Source organism: Denticeps clupeoides, chromosome 14 (genome assembly GCF_900700375.1).
Source record: "Denticeps clupeoides chromosome 14, fDenClu1.1, whole genome shotgun sequence".
Classification (NCBI taxonomy): Eukaryota; Metazoa; Chordata; class Actinopteri; order Clupeiformes; family Denticipitidae; genus Denticeps; species Denticeps clupeoides.
This window is the reverse complement of record NC_041720.1, coordinates 14,031,926-14,052,593: the sequence shown is the minus strand read 5'-3', so window position 1 is coordinate 14,052,593 and position 20,668 is coordinate 14,031,926. Positions and strand designations below refer to the sequence as shown.

The window sequence follows — 20,668 nt, the reverse complement described above, 5'->3', positions numbered from 1 at the left end:
TTGTAGATGACATTATGCTACCTCTCTTCTTCCTCCCCCTTTCTTGCCCTTTTCCTCTGACTGTGACCCCCCCCCCTCCACCTTCTTCTTTCCCTTCCCCCCCTTTCTCTCTCTCTCTCCCTTCTCTCTCTCTTTTGGTGTCTGTCCCTCCCCTCCTCTTTTCAGCCCTGTGCTCTTGCTCTTGCTTTCTTTTCACACCAAAGACTTATCTTCCTGGCTCAGGTGGTGGACAAGCTTGAACACACACTTCGTCTCTCATTCTCTCTTGAAAACACACACACACACACACACACACTCACACACACACACGCGCACACACATACTCAAGCCAATATCCATTAAATAAAACTTTTCCTTTTTGTCACTTGTCAGCAGACCCACAATCGCTGGACACTGTAAAGACGGCCTTCATCACATTCCTCCTCATCCTCGACTTCTCCTCTCTCCCATATGCCCGTTCGCACGAAACCGCGGCCGCCCCATCACCGCCTGCCCCCCCTAATCCTCAGCATCTTTCGCGATTGGGCTTACAGGTGACAGCATCAGCAGGCGCTGTGCCAGATGGTCCTGCCACCTAATGTCTTCCTGAGCGCTTTGGGTAAACGGCAAAAATATGAAAAGTGTGACAGGGAATGCTAAAGAGATATCAAACTGCTTCAACATGGAGTCAAAGCAGCCAAATATGGATTCTGGCTGGAAGGGGTATGGAGACAATATGAAGTATAAACGGTCCCTTAAAGATCTCCTGCCATCCTCAGTTAGGGACACACAGACACACACACCAGTAATAGCAGTAAACAGTGGTAATGTCTACACTACAGCAATGACCTTAATTCCACCATGCCCGCTGAATGACACCTCGTCCTTGCTAAGCTCGCAATCGCTTGCACTCGGCGTAATTAATATACATAAAGTTCTGGCCGACAGACAGGACAATGCCAGAGTATAAACCATTCACTGATTAATAATGTATACTCATTTCATTTCATTTACAGCATTTATCAGACGCCCTTATCCAGAGCGACTTACAATCAGTATTTACAGGGACAGTCTCCCTGGAGCAATTTAGGGTTAAGTGTCTTGCTCAGGGACACAATGGTAGTACGTGGGATTCGAACCCGGGTCTTCTGGTTCATAGGCGAGTGTGTTACCCACTAGGCTACTACCACCCGATATTATGTTTAGTAGTATATACTACGCCAACCCCTGTAAAGGTAGAAATGTAGACTTTTTACATCTTTGCTATGTAGTTGTGTGTACTATTTACATCCTGGTGTACATATCAATCTTTACTATTCACACCATTATATGTGTAACAATTAACAATATTTTTCAAACCCTGGTATATGTACTATTTTCTCCCTGTTGTAAAAATAAATGCATACTCCTTATGCTCTGGTGTTAGTAGCAATGTATACTATTTACACAGTTATGCACTTCTGAGTGTTGCATCCAAACGATTTACACACAGCTAAATGCTATATTTACACATCGTATAATTTGCACAGTGGTCTCAACAGAGTTGCATCCTGTTTGCATCCTATTTGTAACACGTAACCATATCCATCTCACCGTTCCCCAGTGGAGATTCTTAAATGGTGCACTGGCTTAGGGAAGATGGGAGAAACGCACGCAAATGTTTGTTGTTCATCTTTATTTAAAGGTTGCAAATGGCCTCGCTATGTGCTACCAATACGGCCAGCAAAAGGCACCGTTTTGCATGGCTGACACAATACTGAATTGTTCTCCCCTTTCTTCGGTCTCATTCTGGGTCTTTGAAATGACTTTCAGGTCCAGTCTGGGGGGCTGCACAGTAACAGGGGCGGCGTCACTCGCTGTTTTGCGGATTTCATTTCTCGAGCCGGCTTTTGGCTCGCTCTGCATCAGAGTACTCGATCATCACTCTCGTTGCATATTGTGGCTGACTGAAATCAATAAGCGCCATCCCAGAGGCGAGGCGTTGCAGGAGTCCTATATAAATCTCGATTCGCACCTGCGAGAGACCCGGCCCGAGGTGTCCACGCCTAGAGGTTCGGGTGCTGAGCCGTGTCTGCCAGCTTTAACGATCAGGCGTCTGGGTGTCTTATCGCTGATTATTTTGGGCAATGGATTGTAGAAAATGTGTTTTTTTTTCTTTCGTTTCTCATATTTTTCCAAATCAGGCGTACCTGCTGACAGCCTAGGCCGGGTCCTGGGCGTCTGCATCTCCTGGCGGGCGTGAGGCAGCATGTGGTAGCGCTTGGCCTCGTTGACCAGGTCACGGCAGGCCTCCGAGGATTTGATGAGCTCCTCGTTGTCGACCACGTTGAGGAGGTAGCTGGGGTGGATGAAGGGCAGGCGGACAACCGCCAGCAGCTCAGAGATGTGCTGGAAGTGAAATGAAGAGGAAGCAGAAACGAATGAAGAGCATCTTCAGAACAAAATCAGCTGAGCCATTGACAGTGTGTAAAGATGTCAGAAGAAAGACACAACCACTCCAAATGGAAGCACTGAACTATTGTTGTGGCTTCAAAAAAATATATAAAAATTTGGTCAATGCAACATCATGACAAACATTGTATACATATTTTTTACTTTTATGTTTACATATATGTTGTTTGACATGTGACACTTTTCCTCCCTGAATTTTTGCCTTTCAAATCTTCATTTATACAATAACAAGTTAAGGCATTATACACTGGCGGGAATGTTATTATGTATATTGTATATTGTATACGTGCATGTTTTGCTGTAGATCTATGGGCTCAGTTACCTGACATGAAAAACACACATAAAACCCTTTTTTTTTTGGCTTTAGACTTCCACAATGAAACCTACGATCACGCTTTTGCTATTGTTCCATCATGAGGTCTGATTACGCTGCAGGTCATTGCAATAACACACCAGAATGCTCTATAACAGCAATCTTTGAAAAGGACGTTTGTCTCCCAGGACTCAAACAATTCCATTCATGAATTCTCTTTTCCCTTTCTGGGATTCAGGCAGCAGCTGGTCATGTCATTTTTCCCTGGGATTTTATATTAAAACATTCAGTTCGGCAGCAAGTTAAATTTCGTGAAGCGTCCTGATGAGACTGGCACAGAGGAACTGCCATGGTGCACGTCATGTTTGCTTTGCAGCCAAACCAATAAAATGGACTGTCGTGTCAGTGGCGATCGATTGAGTGAAGAGTATAGTGAACCCCCCTGCCCCCCGTCCTCCCGAAATCTCATAGCCCCATTACATAAATGTCCCTGTTTGAACACCTGGGCCGCGTGTTCTGCCGGGCAGCTCGCTGCGCCCGTTTCCAAGCCTGACCTCTGGCTGGGAGTTTTATTTTATTCACAGTCCACAGTCACAGCGAACGACGCCGCAGCGGCTTGGCTGCTGTTGACATTCGCACCGCCAGTCCTTCCTCCATTCCCCAGGAGTGGAACTCGCAGCCTCTGGGGCTCCGGGGTCTTATTTTAGTCAAACAACGATCTTTGCAATTCGACACGCACGTGCTAATCAGCCCGGGGGTGTGTAACGCAGGCAACCGTCTCCGAGCGTAGTTATAAATGTGTGTCGAGCTCTGACTGGACATTGGTCATTAGTCACTGGTGGACCTCAGCTCCTGAACGTCTCCTGACTTTAGTCAAAGTTAAAATATACATCAACTAACAATACAGAGATGTACTGCGCTGAAGTGAATATAAGATGGCACCTGTATTAAAAACTGATTTTTAAGAGCAAACTTTGGTTTTAGACATGAAATTACTTTTGTAGATGAAATCATGAGGTCGCAAAATCAATTTCATTAATCCTTTAGAATTTTTTATAAATAACAAAGATGAATTATTGTGATGTTCATTATGAAAAATAAAAACTTCTTTCAGTCTGGCCACACAACCAATATATATATATATATATATATATAATATATATATATACACACACACACCACACACACACACACACACACACACACACACACACACCACACACACACACACAGGCACCATATATATATATATAAAATATAAACATAAAAAATATATAAAATCTGGGGATTTTGCAAAAGATTATCTCAAATAGTGTCAAGTCATATGTCTGCTCCTGAGCAACTCCAGCCTGTGGGGAAAGCCAAACCCTGGCCAAACTGCTTTGGGCCAGTTAGGAAATAATAACCTCCTCATGACTGGGCGGGGCTCGGGGCACATGGAGATGGGGTTTAATTTGAAGCTCCCCCATCGTCAATCTGATTTTGTATATAAGCGTCTCTGATGCTCTTGAGCGTCTGTTGGGCTGAAGGGCACGATTAAGTGATTTTGAGCGTTGCTGGAGGGGGGAAATAAGTAGAAAAAAAAACGAGGACCAAAGCGATGGAATGGATTCAGCGGGCCGACAGCCGTGAAAGAAAATGAAGTCAGATGGAAGTGACGGGGCAGCCGCGGCCGGCTGAGATCTCTGGCAGCCAGCTTTAAGCCGTCGGAGGGAGGAATACCGGCAAGCTGGACCACATTTTATCCTCCGAGTGGGCATTTTCTCGCCAGCTGAGGATGCTTCCCTGGCGCCACATGTAGGTGGCATGGCCTCTTGTAAGCTGCTGAAACGCTTCCTCTGATTCCTGCACAACAGAAATGAAACATTTTTCTTCCTTCCAAAGGGGGTTTTAATGCAGTCCTATGTTTTCCACGGCGTCACCCTGAATAACCTTTGAAACAGAAAGCCTCTGAAAGCGTCCACATCAGCGAGAGGGGGCTTTAATAATTCAGGCTCCATATATATATATGACAGACCAGTGTTACAATGCAATCTTCCATTGGGATGAACTGAAAACGCAACAGCCCCCTCGCTCCCCCTCTCTGCCCCCAACCTGGTCTCTTTTGGTCAAACTCTCCTCCTTTCTCCCCGAGCCCGGACTCAGCTACTGCGCGAAGCCGTCTTCCTGATTAAAATTGGCTTCATTTGATTTCAGCCAGTGAGCAGGCCGTGCAGAAACTTGCAATTCTGAGATCAACCAAAAAACAATGTCAAACTGACATACAGTACAGGCCAAAAGTTTGGACACACCTTCTCATTCAATGTGTTTTCTTTATTTTCATGACCATTTATGTTGGTAGATTCTCACTGAAGGCATCAAAACTATGAATGAACACATGTGGAGTTATGTACTTAACAAAAAGTGGAGACCTGGCCTCCACAGTCAACTGACCTGAACCCAATTCAGATGGTTTGAGGTGATCTGGACCGCAAAGTGAAGACAAGGGGGCCAACAAGTGCTAAACACCTCAAACACCTCAAGACTGTTGGAAAACCATTTCAGGTGACGACCTCTTGAAGCTCATCGAGAGAATGCCAAGAGTGTGCAAAGCAGTAATCAGAGCAAAGAAACTAGAATATAAAACATGTTTTAGTTATTTCACCTTTTTTTGTTAAGTACATAACTCCACATGTGTTCATTCATAGTTTTGATGCCTTCAGTGAGAATCTACCAACGTAAATGGCCATGAAAATAAAGAAAACACATTGAATGAGAAGGTGTGTCCAAACGTTTGGCCTGTACTGTAAATATATCCGAGGCAGTGTAACAAACTATGTTGTAGACATATTACCAAAATATATTCGGTAATTCCAACGAGAGTGTTGAATGAACAAAGCAATGATAAAGATGTATATACAATAAACAGGCCTAAAGAGACAAAATGTCTAAACCTCGTTTTCAAACAGCAAAAGGCTATTGCAATTTTTGTTGCAAACACATTTCATATAACTTATTATTATTTTTCACTCACAAAAATAAACTACCAAATACAAACATTTAAAAAAAAGTTTGTTATCAAAAAAGCACCAACGGGGGGGAAAAAAAGAATCTCACAAGAAAGGAAAAGAACATCATAAAACCTTCTCTCTCACCCTATGCCCTTATACTAGACCAAGAAGGAGCTACTGCTTCTGATTATGGGTGTTTCATCAAAGACCCAACGCCAAGACACATCTTGACACATCCTATGCCTGAGGTACTGGACAGACCAGAGCCACTGCACAGAATTTTTAGCACTAGATCCAAAAAAAAAAAAAAGAAAGTTGCACACTGGCAGGTTGGTCACGAAAAGGATGCCACATGAGCTGAAGTTTACAGAAAGATAGCTGCTACCTTGCAGTGCTGGTTACCGCGCAACCACGACTCTGACATGTCTGGACATCCATCACAGGTTCCTCTCTGGAAGGTTTTCAAAACCCGTGGAAGATTCTCCCACCCAAGCACGATGCGCAGCTGACCTCCTGGACGTGCTGCGAGTATATATCTGACATACAACGGTCGGTTTCGCTCACACACTCTGATCTGCTTGTGCTCCTCACCTCACAACCCATGCGGCGCATACCTGAACATATGCCATATGGAGGACACGCTTCAAGTCATGGCTGATTTCGCCGTCACACATGGACACTATGAGGCGCACATGGAGGCCGCGGTCTGATACAGTGAGTAATCTGTCTGACAGGAATTCAGATGTGGCCGAGTTAAGGTGTGAACAGTGTGTGTGTGTGTGTGCGTGCGTGTGTGTGTGTGAAAGAGAGAGTGACAAAGAGAGAAGTGGGAGTAATCGGCACAAATGAAAAATGTGCATTGAGCACTTTCTATTTCATTCAGTCAGCCAGTCTGTGTTTGTATGTGTGCATGTGTGTGTGTGTGTGTGTGTGTGTGTGTGCTTCTTGTGCCTCCATACAAACTCAGTACATATGATGCAGAGCATAAGAGATTTTGATTCCACCGTTTAGCTGCACAGTGCATCGGTGGGACTTCATTGTGACAATTTTATTGAAAATTTTGAAATAAAAAATAAATGTTTCCAGTGTTTGGCAAGTAATAAAGTTTTTACTGATTGCTATTACTTTGGAAGTAATTAGTTGCATTACATGTTATAGACAATTATCTATAATCATAATTACAGTAACATATTATTGCCTAATGCTGGAAATAAAGTATTGATTTAAGCATGTAGGGACAAAGGAAGGCAGGTATGTTTTAGTCTTTTAGTCTTTTTTCACATTAACATTTATCAGACGTCCTTATCCAGAGGGACTTACAATCAGTAGTTACAGGGACAGTCCCCCTTGGAGCAACTTAGAGTTAAGTGTCTTGCTCAGGGACACAATGGTAGTAAGTGGGGTTTGAACTGGAGACTTTGTGGTCTTCTGGTTCATAGGCCAGTTTTTTACCCACTAGGCTAGTTGGGAAGCAGAGGATTCCTGGCTGGGTTAATATGGTCGCTGCAAACATCAGCAAGGTTGACAGGAAGAGAGAGGAGGGTTGTGGGAGGTGGACGCACACACGGCCTCCTGATGGATTCCAAAACGAGGAACTAGGCTGAAAGTCAGGAGGAAATTAACAGCAACTTGGCTGCCACTGCTGACTCACCAATTAGATTGATGGAATAGATGGTTGCATTTATACATACACTGTCAATATTGCAAGAACTGTAAATGTTTGTCTGGCCTATATATAAATTAATATAACAATATAATTTTTTTCATAAGAAATAAAAATTCTAAAATTTATATAGACTAATAGCCTGATTAAAATATAACAGCTACTGAATTTTACATTTAAAATACATACTGTAATATGTATTAATAGATATTCATGTATGTATAATTATATACCATTTTTATACCATTGCACTCTTTGTCGCTTCCTCCTGTGTGTTTCTCAACATTTAAATATTTTAAACATTGATAGGGCTGAGTCAAAGTTCATTCCACCACTGTTCACCCTGCAAACAAAAATTAGAAGCATCGCAATGTCTTTTCGTAATCAAAAGAGCAACATGTCAGCTCGCCATTAAAAGCCAGTGCAACGTTACCACGGCGGCATGATATATGGAAGAACTCGGCATTCATTAAGAGCCAAACTGATTGATTTTTGCCCTCGCCGCCTCTGTCAAACAACGAATGTTGGCTGCGCTCGATAAATGGAGACATCACTGGCAGTTAATCCATTGTTGTTTTTTGAAAGAGCTTAAAGAGCGCTCTTCTCCACAGGTGAGTGGCAACTCTTCCTTCTCAATGGCCTTCAATTAAACACTTCACAGCCATATAAAGCAGCAACACCCTGACCAAAAAGATGCAATTAATCAAAAGCTTCTTTGTCACAGGGGCAAAAGCGGGTGAGGTATATGCCCTGGTGTGTGAAACTGTTCCAAGTGAATAAGTTATTCATTTATTGTCGAACCTATTTCTCCATACCGTGGCAAAATAACGAGAGGAGCTTCTCAAAAGGCCTCATGTTAAAACGAGTAGACAGCAGCAGGCAAATTCAGGAGGTGAATATAAACAATTCCTTGCTCAGGAAGACTCCATATTTTCATTGCAAAGTATGCCGCAGGCTGCCGGTATTACCCATGATGCCTCCTCCGTCCAGTGTTTTATTGCACAAGAAACTCTCCACAGGATCTTATCAGCCTGAGAGTCTGCCTCTCATTGATTAGCAGCCTGAAAAACACTTTCAGGATGAATTTGGCCATTTCTATGTAAGAAAGTGAGAGCAGTCAGGGGTGGACATTCTACGGCAGGCACCACAGCTGAGAATACTTCATCAGTGGACTGTGAGGTCAAGACATTCATTTATATATATATATTTAGATATCATGGCTGCCCACTGCTCACTAAGGGTGATGGTTAAAAGCAGAGGACACATTTCACTGTGTGCACCGTGTGCTGTGCTGCTGTGTATGACTTCACTTAAAAAAAAAAAAAAAAACGATTATTCCAGGCGTATAACATACGGAACAAGGTGCCATTTATTTATTATAGTGAGTTTTTGTTAATGTTACACTGCTAAAGAATGCATACAGTCGACGTGTAATTCCGTTCACGGGAGCAATACAGAGGCAGGGTGACACAAGTCCCATAAAAAGGCAAGATGGCCACCTCCAGTTGCTCAGTTACTGTTTGCCTTTCCCAGCAACAGACGTCTCGGCTCCTCAACTCTTCTCAATGCAAGATAGATTGTGCCTGTCTTTCCTTAGTGCCGTTTTTTCCCTGCCTTTGTCTTGCCTGTTTCCGCGGACGTCAACGTCTGTGGATTTCACCTGCCTCCTTGCGCTACTCCGCACCGGGGTTTTCATTTCCGCCTGCATGCGCTCGCTCACCTCATGACAACAGTGAATACGGGGTTTCCAAAACGTCACTTTCTAGAGGTCTTCAGAGGTCTTTTTAATTTACATCCCAAATTAATGTTTGTTTAATTGATTGTTAAAATGAAAACGATTTGATTAATTATTTTTTTGTATTCAATAATGTAGTTTATGAGTTTAGAATAATTGCATAAACACGCCCATCCTATTAAAATTCTGCCACCTCTTTTGCAGTGTGCTGAACACGTGTAATACCTCAGACAATCAAACAGGGATTCTAACTGTAAAACGCAAACCCCCATCGGCGCTGGTATAAACCCAACATGGTTGTGCTTGTGTTACATTCACAGCGCTTTCCGCTCAGACTGGGCCGCTCCTCTCTATCAGCTCATTTAGTCTCCCAGACAATGACGAATGCAGCTCTTCCTCGAAGTCGCTGACAGCGTTTCATCAATACGCCTTACTGGAGTGGGTTTTTTTTGTCCGCTTTGGTAAACAACTTGCAGCAGTCGGCATGCTGTTTGTTTTCATTATGACAGCCCGGCTAGATAGAATAGTTAATGGACCTGTCCTGCATTTGACTGGCGAGAGACCCAACTGGATCTCCCCAGATGTGAGGACACAGTGTACTGTGTACAACGGACCTCATATAACATCACAAACAGCCATAGGCGTGGTCCCAGAAGTGGATATTTGTACTCGATCCATTCTCTAGCGGTCTAATGGAAAGAACCCTTTCATTCCATGACTGGAGTGTTAAGCCGCCCGTCCTCGGCTCAGCTCCCCTGTCACACATGGCTCTCCCTTTTCAGACAGGCGTGGCACTCAATCACGACTCCAAAAGGCCTAATGTCATGCCACACCGGCTTGCAATATCTGATTCTGCACACTGAACCGCATATTTTTCCCCATTCCTTCTGTTCCTTGTGGCTGAAAAGAATCCCTCCAATCTATCCCAGGAACGAGAAGACTGCAGAGGCAGCAAAACTTTGCCCATTTGTTCCTGCTTCCTTTGCTCGTCATGTCAGAGGAGTCAGAGTAAAGTGGGAAAAAGGTTTTAGAAGCAAATGGTGTGAGCGTTTCCACCAGGGTTCAGCCTATCAAGCTGTCTTCCGCAGAGTCCCTTCTACCCCTGTAATCCTTCTTCTTCCTCTCAGGCTGGTATAATGACTGGATCCATGGCTGCAGAGGCCATGGTCAACATGGAGCCAGTCTCCAGGCTGTGGACATGCTATAACCTGCTGAGCATAGCATCCTATGCCAGTCTGTCCAGAGTCCATACAAACGTGCACAAGTAAAGAATACTCGCACAGAATTCTTCAGAATTCAGAGAACTGGTCTTGATATGTCCTCAGAGATCATGCTTGTGTCGTGCACTGGCCGGGCCATGGTAAAACAAGTGGTATTACAAGCAATGAAGGACAAAACGGGGGATGCAGGATGAAGGGCTAAGAATTTCAGAAAAAAATTGCTTGTCTAGAAAATGTACTAAAAATGTACAACTCTAATTTTAGTAAGTTAAGTAATTAAATTCTCATCAGATAGTTTCCGCATTGTGGGCTGAAATCACGTATCTGCCAATACTGTGGCTGCTGCTTCTTTGTGTGATGCGTCTGCCAGTTGGGGCTTTTAATCATCCGGAATGTGGAAGTAGGGTGTGTGAGAGCTGTCAATCATCGCTCTGGGCTCCTCACACTTCAATCAGATATAAGGGGACCTTTTTTAAAGCTGCCGGTATGCACAGTGCTACATGGCGACTAAAGTATAGTCACTAAAGTATACAAATAAACCAAGGAAAGAATACGATCATTAAGGATGTTGACTCAAGTGGGTTTAAATCATTCAGTATCATCCACCCATTTCAGACTCATAAAATCTTAACTAAAGCGGTTCTATTTCAATTTATGTAAATCCTGAGGATGCCTAACCTCAAACTAGTGAACAAACCCCACACCTAGCACAACCTCACATCTCAAACAAAAAGGTCAGGAAGATAAAGGTAACTAGTAAGCAGTCCATCAGGTTATTTTTATATTAACCAACACACCCCACGTGTGGCACATAGTTTTAATATTCAACTACAATCTTACAAATCCTGCATCTGTCACCGTACCAAAATAAAAAAAAGTGCCCAGCGTCATACATGTCCTGACTCAATAGCTGTTGACCTAAAGAATTTGGTCAATTGGTGGTGGTGGAAACCACATTTCCTGCAAGTGTTAGCTGAGTTAATATCTAGTGACTGAAGGTAACATCATGTGACCACCACTACCATGAAGACGTTCCATTACAGAACAAAACCGAGAGTGTGATGTGTAGTTGAGGCTAGAAAACATAAATGTTCATATGACAAAGACACAATGGTGTCACTGGTGGGGCAGTGGTGGCCTAGCGGTTAAGGAAGCGGCCCCGTAATCAGAAGGTTGCGGTTCCCGATCCACCAAGGTACCACTGAGGTGCCACTGAGGGTGATGGGATAAATGCAGAGGTTGAATTTCACTGTGTGCACCATGTGCTGTGCTGCTGTGTATCACATGTGACAATCACTTCACTTTAACTCACCCGCACACTGGTGCCAGGATCCCGTTTGATCCACTTGATGACCGTCTCGTACACCAGCTCCTCTGCCTTGGTGTTGAGGCTGTCATTGGACAGATAGCTGACCAGGTCTTCTTTAGAGATATTGAGGATTTCGTCTTGTCCAGCAACCTCCGGGAAGTTCTGCAGGGCAAAGGCCTTGGCCATGCTGTGGAGCTCCATGCAGCACATGGCCTCAGCCATGGCCAGAACCCCAAGGCAGTTCCCGGCCGTCAGCTGCTTCTCTGTAGAACCACAAGAAAACACCAACAGAAATAAAGCGTAAAGGAGGAAGCTGGGGAAAGAGAAAACTCACATCAATAAAAGATCACTGAGCCGGCGGGGGAATCTATCTGCGCACACATCTCTGAAGCTTATGAGAAGGGAAGAACTCAAAATGACTCAAGGGACACGTGATCGATGGACCAGAGGGTCACTAGTCAGCAAAGCACCCAGTGGGTCAGAGAAGCGCTCTCTGTTTTGCTTTCTGAGATTGCATTCTGCACCGAATGCAGAAACATCAATACAGGAACATCTAAAACAACTGCCTCCCCGAAGTGACCCCAATTATATCGAGGCCAGAGGTTTCACAATCCGTTTCCCATGCCGTGTCACAAAATGCTTAATTTGACTCATATAAACAGCCCAGGGGTGAATATCAAGGACATGGTTCAAGCCACAATCCCTACCACTGTGGGGTGGGACTTCAATAAAATATCAGTGTGTTGATATGTGTTGACAGACGTGATATCTTAAGTCTCAATATGCAATACATTTAGTATGTGAAAAAAAAAACTTTTTAAAACAGAAATCTCTTCAAGCAGTGTAGAAACAGACTGTAAACTGTGAACTTACAATGAGCTGTGTTACGTAAAAAAAAACAGCATTTCTCATACATAAGCTTAAGTGTTCTACATCAATACTGCAAACTCGTTTATTAATAATAATAGTATCACCAATGGAAGTATTGCAATATCTTGCTGTCAGGTCTGATTAATGTACAGGGGCACAAAACGGTCTTAATGTGACCCAGATCGCTGCTAAGTTGTCACATTCTATGGGCCATTTTCTATCATTCAATCTAACATGTTGCAAAGGTGCAGGGGATTGTATAAGACTGGCACACGTTGCACAGTGTGCAGCTGCCTTTAATGAAATTTTGCACTGTGGTATTGGTTCCTGATTCTGTTCTGTTCCTTTCTGTCAGGGTGGCTCTCCAGGAACTAGACTGAGGGTCAGCTGTTCTTGGTTAAAAAAAATCAACAAAATGCTCAAATATCTAAATGTGAACAAAACAAAAGAATCACTGAAATAATTATTAAAAACATAGAAAGAAAAAAAACACAAATGGGGAGGCCAGGTCCTTCATGCATCAGGCTGGGCAGATGTAAAAAAACATTTTATTATGTCTGAAAGCGTAGCATGTCACCGCTGTAAAACTCAACCAGACGTCTCCTTGGCATGCTGGAAGAACACTTCTGGAACTCTTCTAAGCTACTGGGAGTGACTGGTTGCAGTGTGCAGACAGACCACATTAAAATGAGGTGGGAAAGCTGGTCTCGGTGTTGCGGAGCGTCTGTTAGAGGTGCCACAGCATGGTTTCTTAAGACATGGGAACATTCCCCATGGATACATGAAGCATTTATGAGACGATTCATAGACAAAATGTCACACAACTACCATTTTTTTTTTTTTTTGAACATTTACCTATGTTGGCACACTATTTAAAAGTTTGTGGTCTTTTAGTACTGTCATTGTTTTAACAGTTACCATTTGCCATTTAAAATAATTGACAAAAACTTTAGTCCAGACATGTTGTAAATGAATCTGGTAGCAGAAAATGTCTGGTATTGATGGAACATCTGCATACAAGTAGAGAGGAACTTTATCAGTTATCTTGAGCTTCAACGGAATGCTGTGTTCTGTCATCTTAATTGGTTATTAGAATGGCCTCAACCAATTGAGATCTACAGTGCACAATTTCTGAAAATCTGCAATTCAAGGAAATGGAGGACGGATGAACGAAAGCAAAATGTCAAAGAAACAATTATTTCCAATTTTAAAAAAAATTCTATCAATGTCATTTACAATTTTGTAGGATTTCAAGGAGGTTTCTAAATGATCGAAACGTTTGAACGGTAGTGTAAATACAATTGCGCAGCTTCAGCATTTTTTTTTTATTCCCACCATCAATTATGCTGTTTTCAACTGGTATGGAGCCCTGACCTTTTCCCCCTTTCTTTGGACCATATTGATGTTTTACTTGTTAGGGCTTTACAAATGCTTTTCCTGTTTTTCGCAGCACCTTACAAGGCCATATTGTTTTGACTTTGAGAACGCGGGAGGCTGATCGATATGAAACGGCGGCATTCTTCACTGTCTGCTCGGCTCGTCTCGCTGACCTTTTTACGCCGGACGTTTGCCTTTCCCCCATCAACGGAATATCAAAAGTCCCTCGAACCGTTTTTACGACTCCAATACTCTTTGCTGACATTTCTAGTAACTCTGTTTGTACGGCGCGCATTCAAAATGTCTCCTACTATATATATATATACAGCGCGGGGAACAGTGCTAATTTGCTACATATGCCAAACATGCCTTTGAGACCTGGAGGTCATTCTTCTCATTGATTTGAATGGGAACCATTGTAATCATTGTGCCGCTTGTGACATTTTGACAAAACTATATGCTGACCTTTCAAGTCGGGAAAAACCTTCTTCATAAGAAAAATAACGACAAGACGAAACACGAGCGTGCGTTGGTGCTGCGGTGAAGACCTACCGAGAAAAGACACGCAGACTTTGCAGAAGGTGTTGAACTGGAACTTGTTGGCCGCCTCCAGCAGGGTTTTGGCGTTGGCCGAGTCGATGACAAGCGAGCCCGTGTAGACGAACTCCAGCAGCAGCTCCAGGACGTCGGCTGTGATGTTGCTCATGCTCAGCTCCAGCTTCTCACCGTTCCCTGCCTCCACCGAAGACCTGCTGACAAAGAACCTGTTAAAGGGGCCCATTTTCTTGCTATTTTAGTCCATTCATTTATCTAAAATAGATTTTTTTTCTGCATCTGAAATGGAAATCCTCTCAAAAAAGTCATGTTATTGCTGCATTGGCCATGTAAAGTCCCACAGTGAATGAAGCGGAGTGAGGGGGGTCATGCTTTTACATGGTTGGTCTGCTCATAATGTCACATTGTTTGGACATGCAGAAGAATAACAGCATGAGAGAAAGTGAAAGAGCGAGAGAGACGGCTGGACAGCAGACGTCGGGGTCTCGTCCTCGTCGAGAACGTATCTACCGTGCTTCCGCTCGGACGTGTCCGGTGAGGCTCTTTTCTGCCCTGCTGCCGAGAGACACGCTGGCGTTGGCGCGCGGCGGTGATGTCACCGGCGATCGCATGGCTCTGATTAGTTCAAATGTAATAACTCCCCGGGGGAAGCATCTGATCTTTGAATAATGGTAAGCATCAAGCTTTTATGCCTCATGTGAAACAATAATCCACTCAAGGTCAAGGGCAGACAAATCGAACAAACGCCCAGCCACGGCAGATTAAGTGTCGGTGTCCGGCCCCCACCGAGGAAATTACTCTATATGGATCTAGTGGCCAATGGGCTCTGACATGTTGTCATTTTATTCTCTATTAGAAATTACACACCGACGTGTCGGTAGATCAAAATTTAAGAACCTGTAAATGAATACGAGCAACTTTTTGATTGCTCCTCTGAAACTGCAAGGTATTTCTTACTTGGCTGACGTGAATCAAAGCTCTGCTGATTAATACACAAAATTACTCTAAAAATCCATAGGAGCTGATAATTAAACCCAATAATTAATGCATAACTCGAGGGGCCCAAGGCCTTAAATGAAACATTGAGGCCTTCACTTTTAATAATCAAGGCAAGTCCTACAGTGACCATTGGTTTTAAAGTGAAACGTTGTACATAGGAAACGAATGTGTTGAATGGTACTTGGAGACAGAGCTTTGGCCGGACTCCTGGGGAGTGTGTGTGTGGTGTGTGTGTGTGTGTGTGTGGTGTGTGTGCGTGCTGATACTGTCCACAGCTTATCGCCTCTGTATCAATGGAGGTTTCAGATGCCGAGCAGGGTCCTTGTGTAGTTGCAGCTCGGTGACAAGGACGCGGACAATCAGACAAGTGTGACGTCATGGTTACAGAGCAGAACGGAAGAATGAGCGAGAAACAGAGAGAGAGAGAGAGAGAGAGAGAGAGAGGGAGGTAAACAAGGAGAAAAATGGAGGAAGGGAAACTGGGGAAGGGGGTTAGTTTTGCCACAGGGAGCCAGCAGCCATCCTTCACATTGTTCAGATGGAGGGAGGGGGGGCTGTTCCATGACTGTGCGCCTGGATCCCACCCCACCCCAAACCTAAACAAGAGTCCCAGCGGCCATTATCACCTTGACCCTGCATATAAACACATGAAGCATACAGGACATTAGTCATCAAGGAGTCGTCACGGACCTCCGAGGACAACTTGCAAAATAAATGTGTCTGTGTCTCTGTGTGTGGTGTGTGTGTGTCGCGCTGCTGTAGTTGGCTGGAAAAAATAATCTCTCCTGGAAAGCAAATAAATAAATAAATAAATAAAAATTTAAAAATGAATAATCATCAAAAAAAAAAAACAAGGAGTTTATTATTTCCGGCCGCCCTACTCATCACCATGGCAATGATATCAGGAGATAACAGAAGGGGGTGTAATCCAGCAGTAAGCGATGGAGGAGAGAGAGAAGAGAGCGTTAAAAAAAGAGAAATAATAATCACAAGAGAAGGTTCATCAACCCGATCAATTAGTGCACTGGGGAATGGGCCGATGGGCGGTAATTTGCTTTGCCAGAGCACTTTTGTTACGGTAATGGCTCCCAACTTTTGACGCAAGGAGCCCGTTTATGAAGTCTCTGATTGCCGTCTTGTTACGAGGAAGAGGGAAAAAGTGAGAGATGTTTACCCGAAAAAGCCTCGGCATTCTCCAGACAAAGACAAAAATTCGACACACAACAACTACTGATGGGTTCAAATAATGATCAGCATTTTAATTGGGCTTTTTTTCTTTTTTAAATTGCAACTTTGCCGCCGGGTGCTATTACGTTAATGGTGATGCTCTGGCTTTTCCGGGGTGTGCATCCTGTGCTGGAGACAACAGTCGGTGGATTAATAAAACATGACAATGAACATGCTCTAACCTGAAGTGGTTTGGTTAATGTCTGCATGTTGGTAAAGGGGGCGAGTATGGGGTCAGCGTCCAGCTATGCTTCTATGTTCAGGTGTACAGTTCTGTGCAAAGCTCCTCAAGAAAGCCAGGAAAGGCTGACATCTGGCAAATTACACAGGAAACTGCACTGAAGGCGGATTTTGGGTTGAAATCGTCGACAGGATGTACAGATGAGTTCAGGGGAGGTTTGTACATCCCTCTGTAAAACATGGTGGAGGCCCTGTGGTGGACACCATCAGATTCGGAAATCTTGTGGTTATTGCCCGTATGAACTTTTTGCCTACGTTTGCAAACATTCGTAACTTCATATACTATGACCGGTCCTCTGTGCATGTACGGCTTATAAGCGTATTCTCACAGGTGTTGAGGAATTATTTATATTTCCGTAGAAAAAAGATAAAAGCGGCTCAAGTCTTTTGTACTGTATCTGCGGGGTCCCTGAGCCTGGCTATTTGCCACAAGTTCCTTATTTGTGAGTTTAAAGTGGGTGGGTTGTAAGTGTTTCAAGGCAAATGCACTATATTACAACAACAATATAACAACAGGCAAAGAATTGCATGTGGGGAGTAGAAGATTAAATATGTGGTTTGGCAGGCAATGGTAGCAAGTGGTACTGAAAAAAAGAACCCAAACAAATGAAGGATTATGCGATGCGAACAGCATTCAGGGCCACGTTTGCTTTATTTAAAACCCTCAGAATAAATGTTCCAGCAAGCTTTTCCAAGAACGGAAACCAACGAGTTGCTGCCACAGGGTGACGTCCGACGAATTAATGCACACAGTTATCCCTGCTCACCTTCTCTGAATACCACGTCTGTGTAGTGGTGCTAAAGGGCACACGAGGAGGGAAGGGAAGGGGTGAAGGTGATTAGACCTGTACTGAGCACCCGCGCTGTAGGGGGGAGAGGCGGTTGGAACTTTATTCCCTTTTGCCTCACAGCCTGTCTGTCTCTGCAGCCAAGAAGGCAGGGAGGGTGAGGAGGGGTGAGGAGGGCCGAAAACCCCATAATCAGTGGAGACCGACTGAAATAGCGTAACAGTTCAATTTTAGCAGAGAGCGTTTTATTTTAAAAAATGAATGAATTAATTCATTATTCCGAAGAAGGTCCTAAAAAAACGTTCTTGCATTTTGAGGTTTCTTATATGACATTAATGGTTCATTATACATGAATCGTTTATTTTAAAGTGCATAACCCTACGGAAAGAGAAAAGCTTCTGACGGGTGTTGAGTTGTGTCTGAAATGCTGACCGTGATTTGCATCATTTTAAAACTCAATCAGCAGTTGTGTTTCTATTAAGTATCAAACTGGCACAAATTGAAATCCTCCAAAAAGAAAATGAGCCTGATGGGGAACTTTTGCAACAAAAACTCACAATATTGCAAAAAAGTTTTTACACTCGCATGAGGTGGCATTTCAGGAAGTAATATCTATCCATCTATATCTATACACATACACATACAAACACACACACACACTGAAATGGAAAACATTTTTTTGTGCATTTACAGGTGAAATGTGACATATTCTAAGACATGTTTTGAACGGGTCACCCTAATCTGTTACGATAACGTGGCTAGTGATAAGTGTCTCCTGCAGATGTGGGGCATGACCAACCTTGAAGACACCCGTCCAATCATTATCATGGGATACAGACTCTGAATGTGCAAAAACCCAAACTATGCAAACGTATTCAGGTTTTATATAAATAAAATGTTTAAAATGTTAACGTTTTCACTGTGGTAAATTACAGTGGAACCAGAGAGAAAAGCAGGGTGCTGGTGAGGGCAGCCAACCTTCACTCTGTCTCCGCCGCCGGACTGGGATCAGATCCTATATCTCTATTGCTCTGCAGAGCCAGTGGTCAGTCAGATGGATTACATCTGGATTACAGCATAAGAGTTATGGCTCTGCACTACACACACACCCACGCACAGGGGGGGACTGTTTATGGGGAGCTGTCAAAGAGTCCGAACGCACACTTTCAGTAAAGGGTGTGGGGGCCTGTGTCTCTCCCTCGCCCGTTCTCTTTTATTCACCCTGATAAAGTGTTCATCTGTGTAGGGCAGATGTGTGGCATCAGTATAATTAAGATGGAGATGCAGGAGAATGAGAGAGAGAGAGAGGGAAGACTGGTGACTGTGTGTGTGTCCTTATGAAGAGGTTAACCCCACAGCCAATGAGCACAGTCACTGCAATCCCATTTGACTTATAAATGCAGAATTATAAAATGCAGTCTCACAAATATGCGACCGAACCAGTTCCCCCTGTCATCTCCGGAATAAAAAAAAAGAAAATTAGGACCCCTTTTTCTTAAAAAAGAGAAAAGGCCCACATTTAAGGCCCATAATTAATTCATGTCAAGTGGAAAATTTGGATATTAATGAACGGCGTGACTGAAGGAGCGGAGATTTTTGGTGCCATTGTTAAGTCGAGGGGAGTGGATACAGACCGAATCAGAATCCTGATGTGTAACCTTCGCTAAGGCTGCTGATTTGGGTAAAGGGCAGCGTACGCTGTATCTGTGTGAGTGTGTGTGTGGTGTGTGTGTGCGTGTGGTGTGTAGCACTAAATGGATTACAGTACATGAGTCCCTCTACCTGATCATTAGTCTAAAAATCGTTCCAAGGTGCTCACAGAAAGACACAAGGTCACCGTGGGAATGACAAAAGACACAGACAGACTGGGCGAGTTGGGGCTAAGAGGACCTGATAGGATTTTCTTTTTTTCTGAACTTGTACTGTGGGCCAGAAAACAAAGGTATTGCTTCGCCTCTGGATGAAGCAGAGCTGCCTCGTCAGCCGCGGTCTAGACGCTAGATAAGCCATTTTCTGATGAGCTCGCTGCTCACAAAGGGGCTGTGGGGCTAACTGGCAGCTTCCCAGAGCCACCTACGCACGTCTATTCTCTTCCGTCACGCAGTGGCAGGCGGAGGAAGAGGAGATGGAGGGAGAAGGTGCAGTCGGGGGAGGGACAACAGACAAACGCGCAGAGCTGTCCGAAGCAGAGAGGAGGACGACATTAAAAAATGGTGGCTGCCTCAATGTGAGAAACAAGCATGCACGGATGCATTGCAGACCAAGACAACAGACACAGCAGAAAGACATTGTAGGATGCAAAAAAAAAAAAAAAACCCTGGATAAGACCTAATCGGTGACAGGATGCACCACCACAGTAGCAGCGTATAAAAAATGGTTTGACCTGTGAAGGTAGTGATTCAGCAGAGGCCTGGAAAACACGTCGGTCTCACCATCCAGCACTGTGCTAACATCACAATCAGCATTTCAATCAGTATGTTTGTCGCGCCATTTATTGCAATGACAGAAAAGAAGGTCCAAAAATGGTCTAAAAGACATGGTTGTCTTATGACAGAGCCCCCCGCCCATTACACTGTATTATTATTGTTTTGAGAACCCCCCTCTCAGTCATTGAACATTATTCTCTGTTCGTTAAAAACGCAATTTGTTGTTAATGGGCTCTAAATTGAAGATAGAGGGAAAAAAAAACATGTAAATGCAAAGGGTTTGAATTTATTAATCTATTTATGTTTTTTAAGATTCGAATACATTCATTACAGCAGGAGAAGGGATGGCTACTGGCCACTGTGACAGAAACCACACACAAACACGCACCACAAAAAAAACAAAAAAAAACGTGAAAGTAAAAAAATAACCAAACACAATAAAAAATCTTCACAAGAGAACCTGCAAGAGAAAGAGGAGTGGGGTGTGGGAGAGGGGAGGAAGAAAGCACATAAATGCAACCTACAA

General features: G+C 43.7%; 1 protein-coding gene across 1 annotated transcript in view; it reads right to left on the bottom strand.

Moving 5' to 3' along the window:
- Nucleotides 1-542: 542 nt before the first annotated feature.
- The window catches only part of LOC114763701 (kelch-like protein 29), a 136,181-nt gene continuing 116,055 nt past the window's right edge, over nucleotides 543-20,668 (bottom strand). The window contains exons 7-10 of the mRNA XM_028953460.1: nucleotides 14,460-14,659; nucleotides 11,664-11,923; nucleotides 2,169-2,367; nucleotides 543-592 (exon numbers count right to left, since the gene is read on the bottom strand). Of these exons, the coding sequence (XP_028809293.1) occupies nucleotides 543-592; nucleotides 2,169-2,367; nucleotides 11,664-11,923; nucleotides 14,460-14,659 (709 nt within the window). The remainder of the gene's footprint in view (nucleotides 593-2,168; nucleotides 2,368-11,663; nucleotides 11,924-14,459; nucleotides 14,660-20,668) is intronic.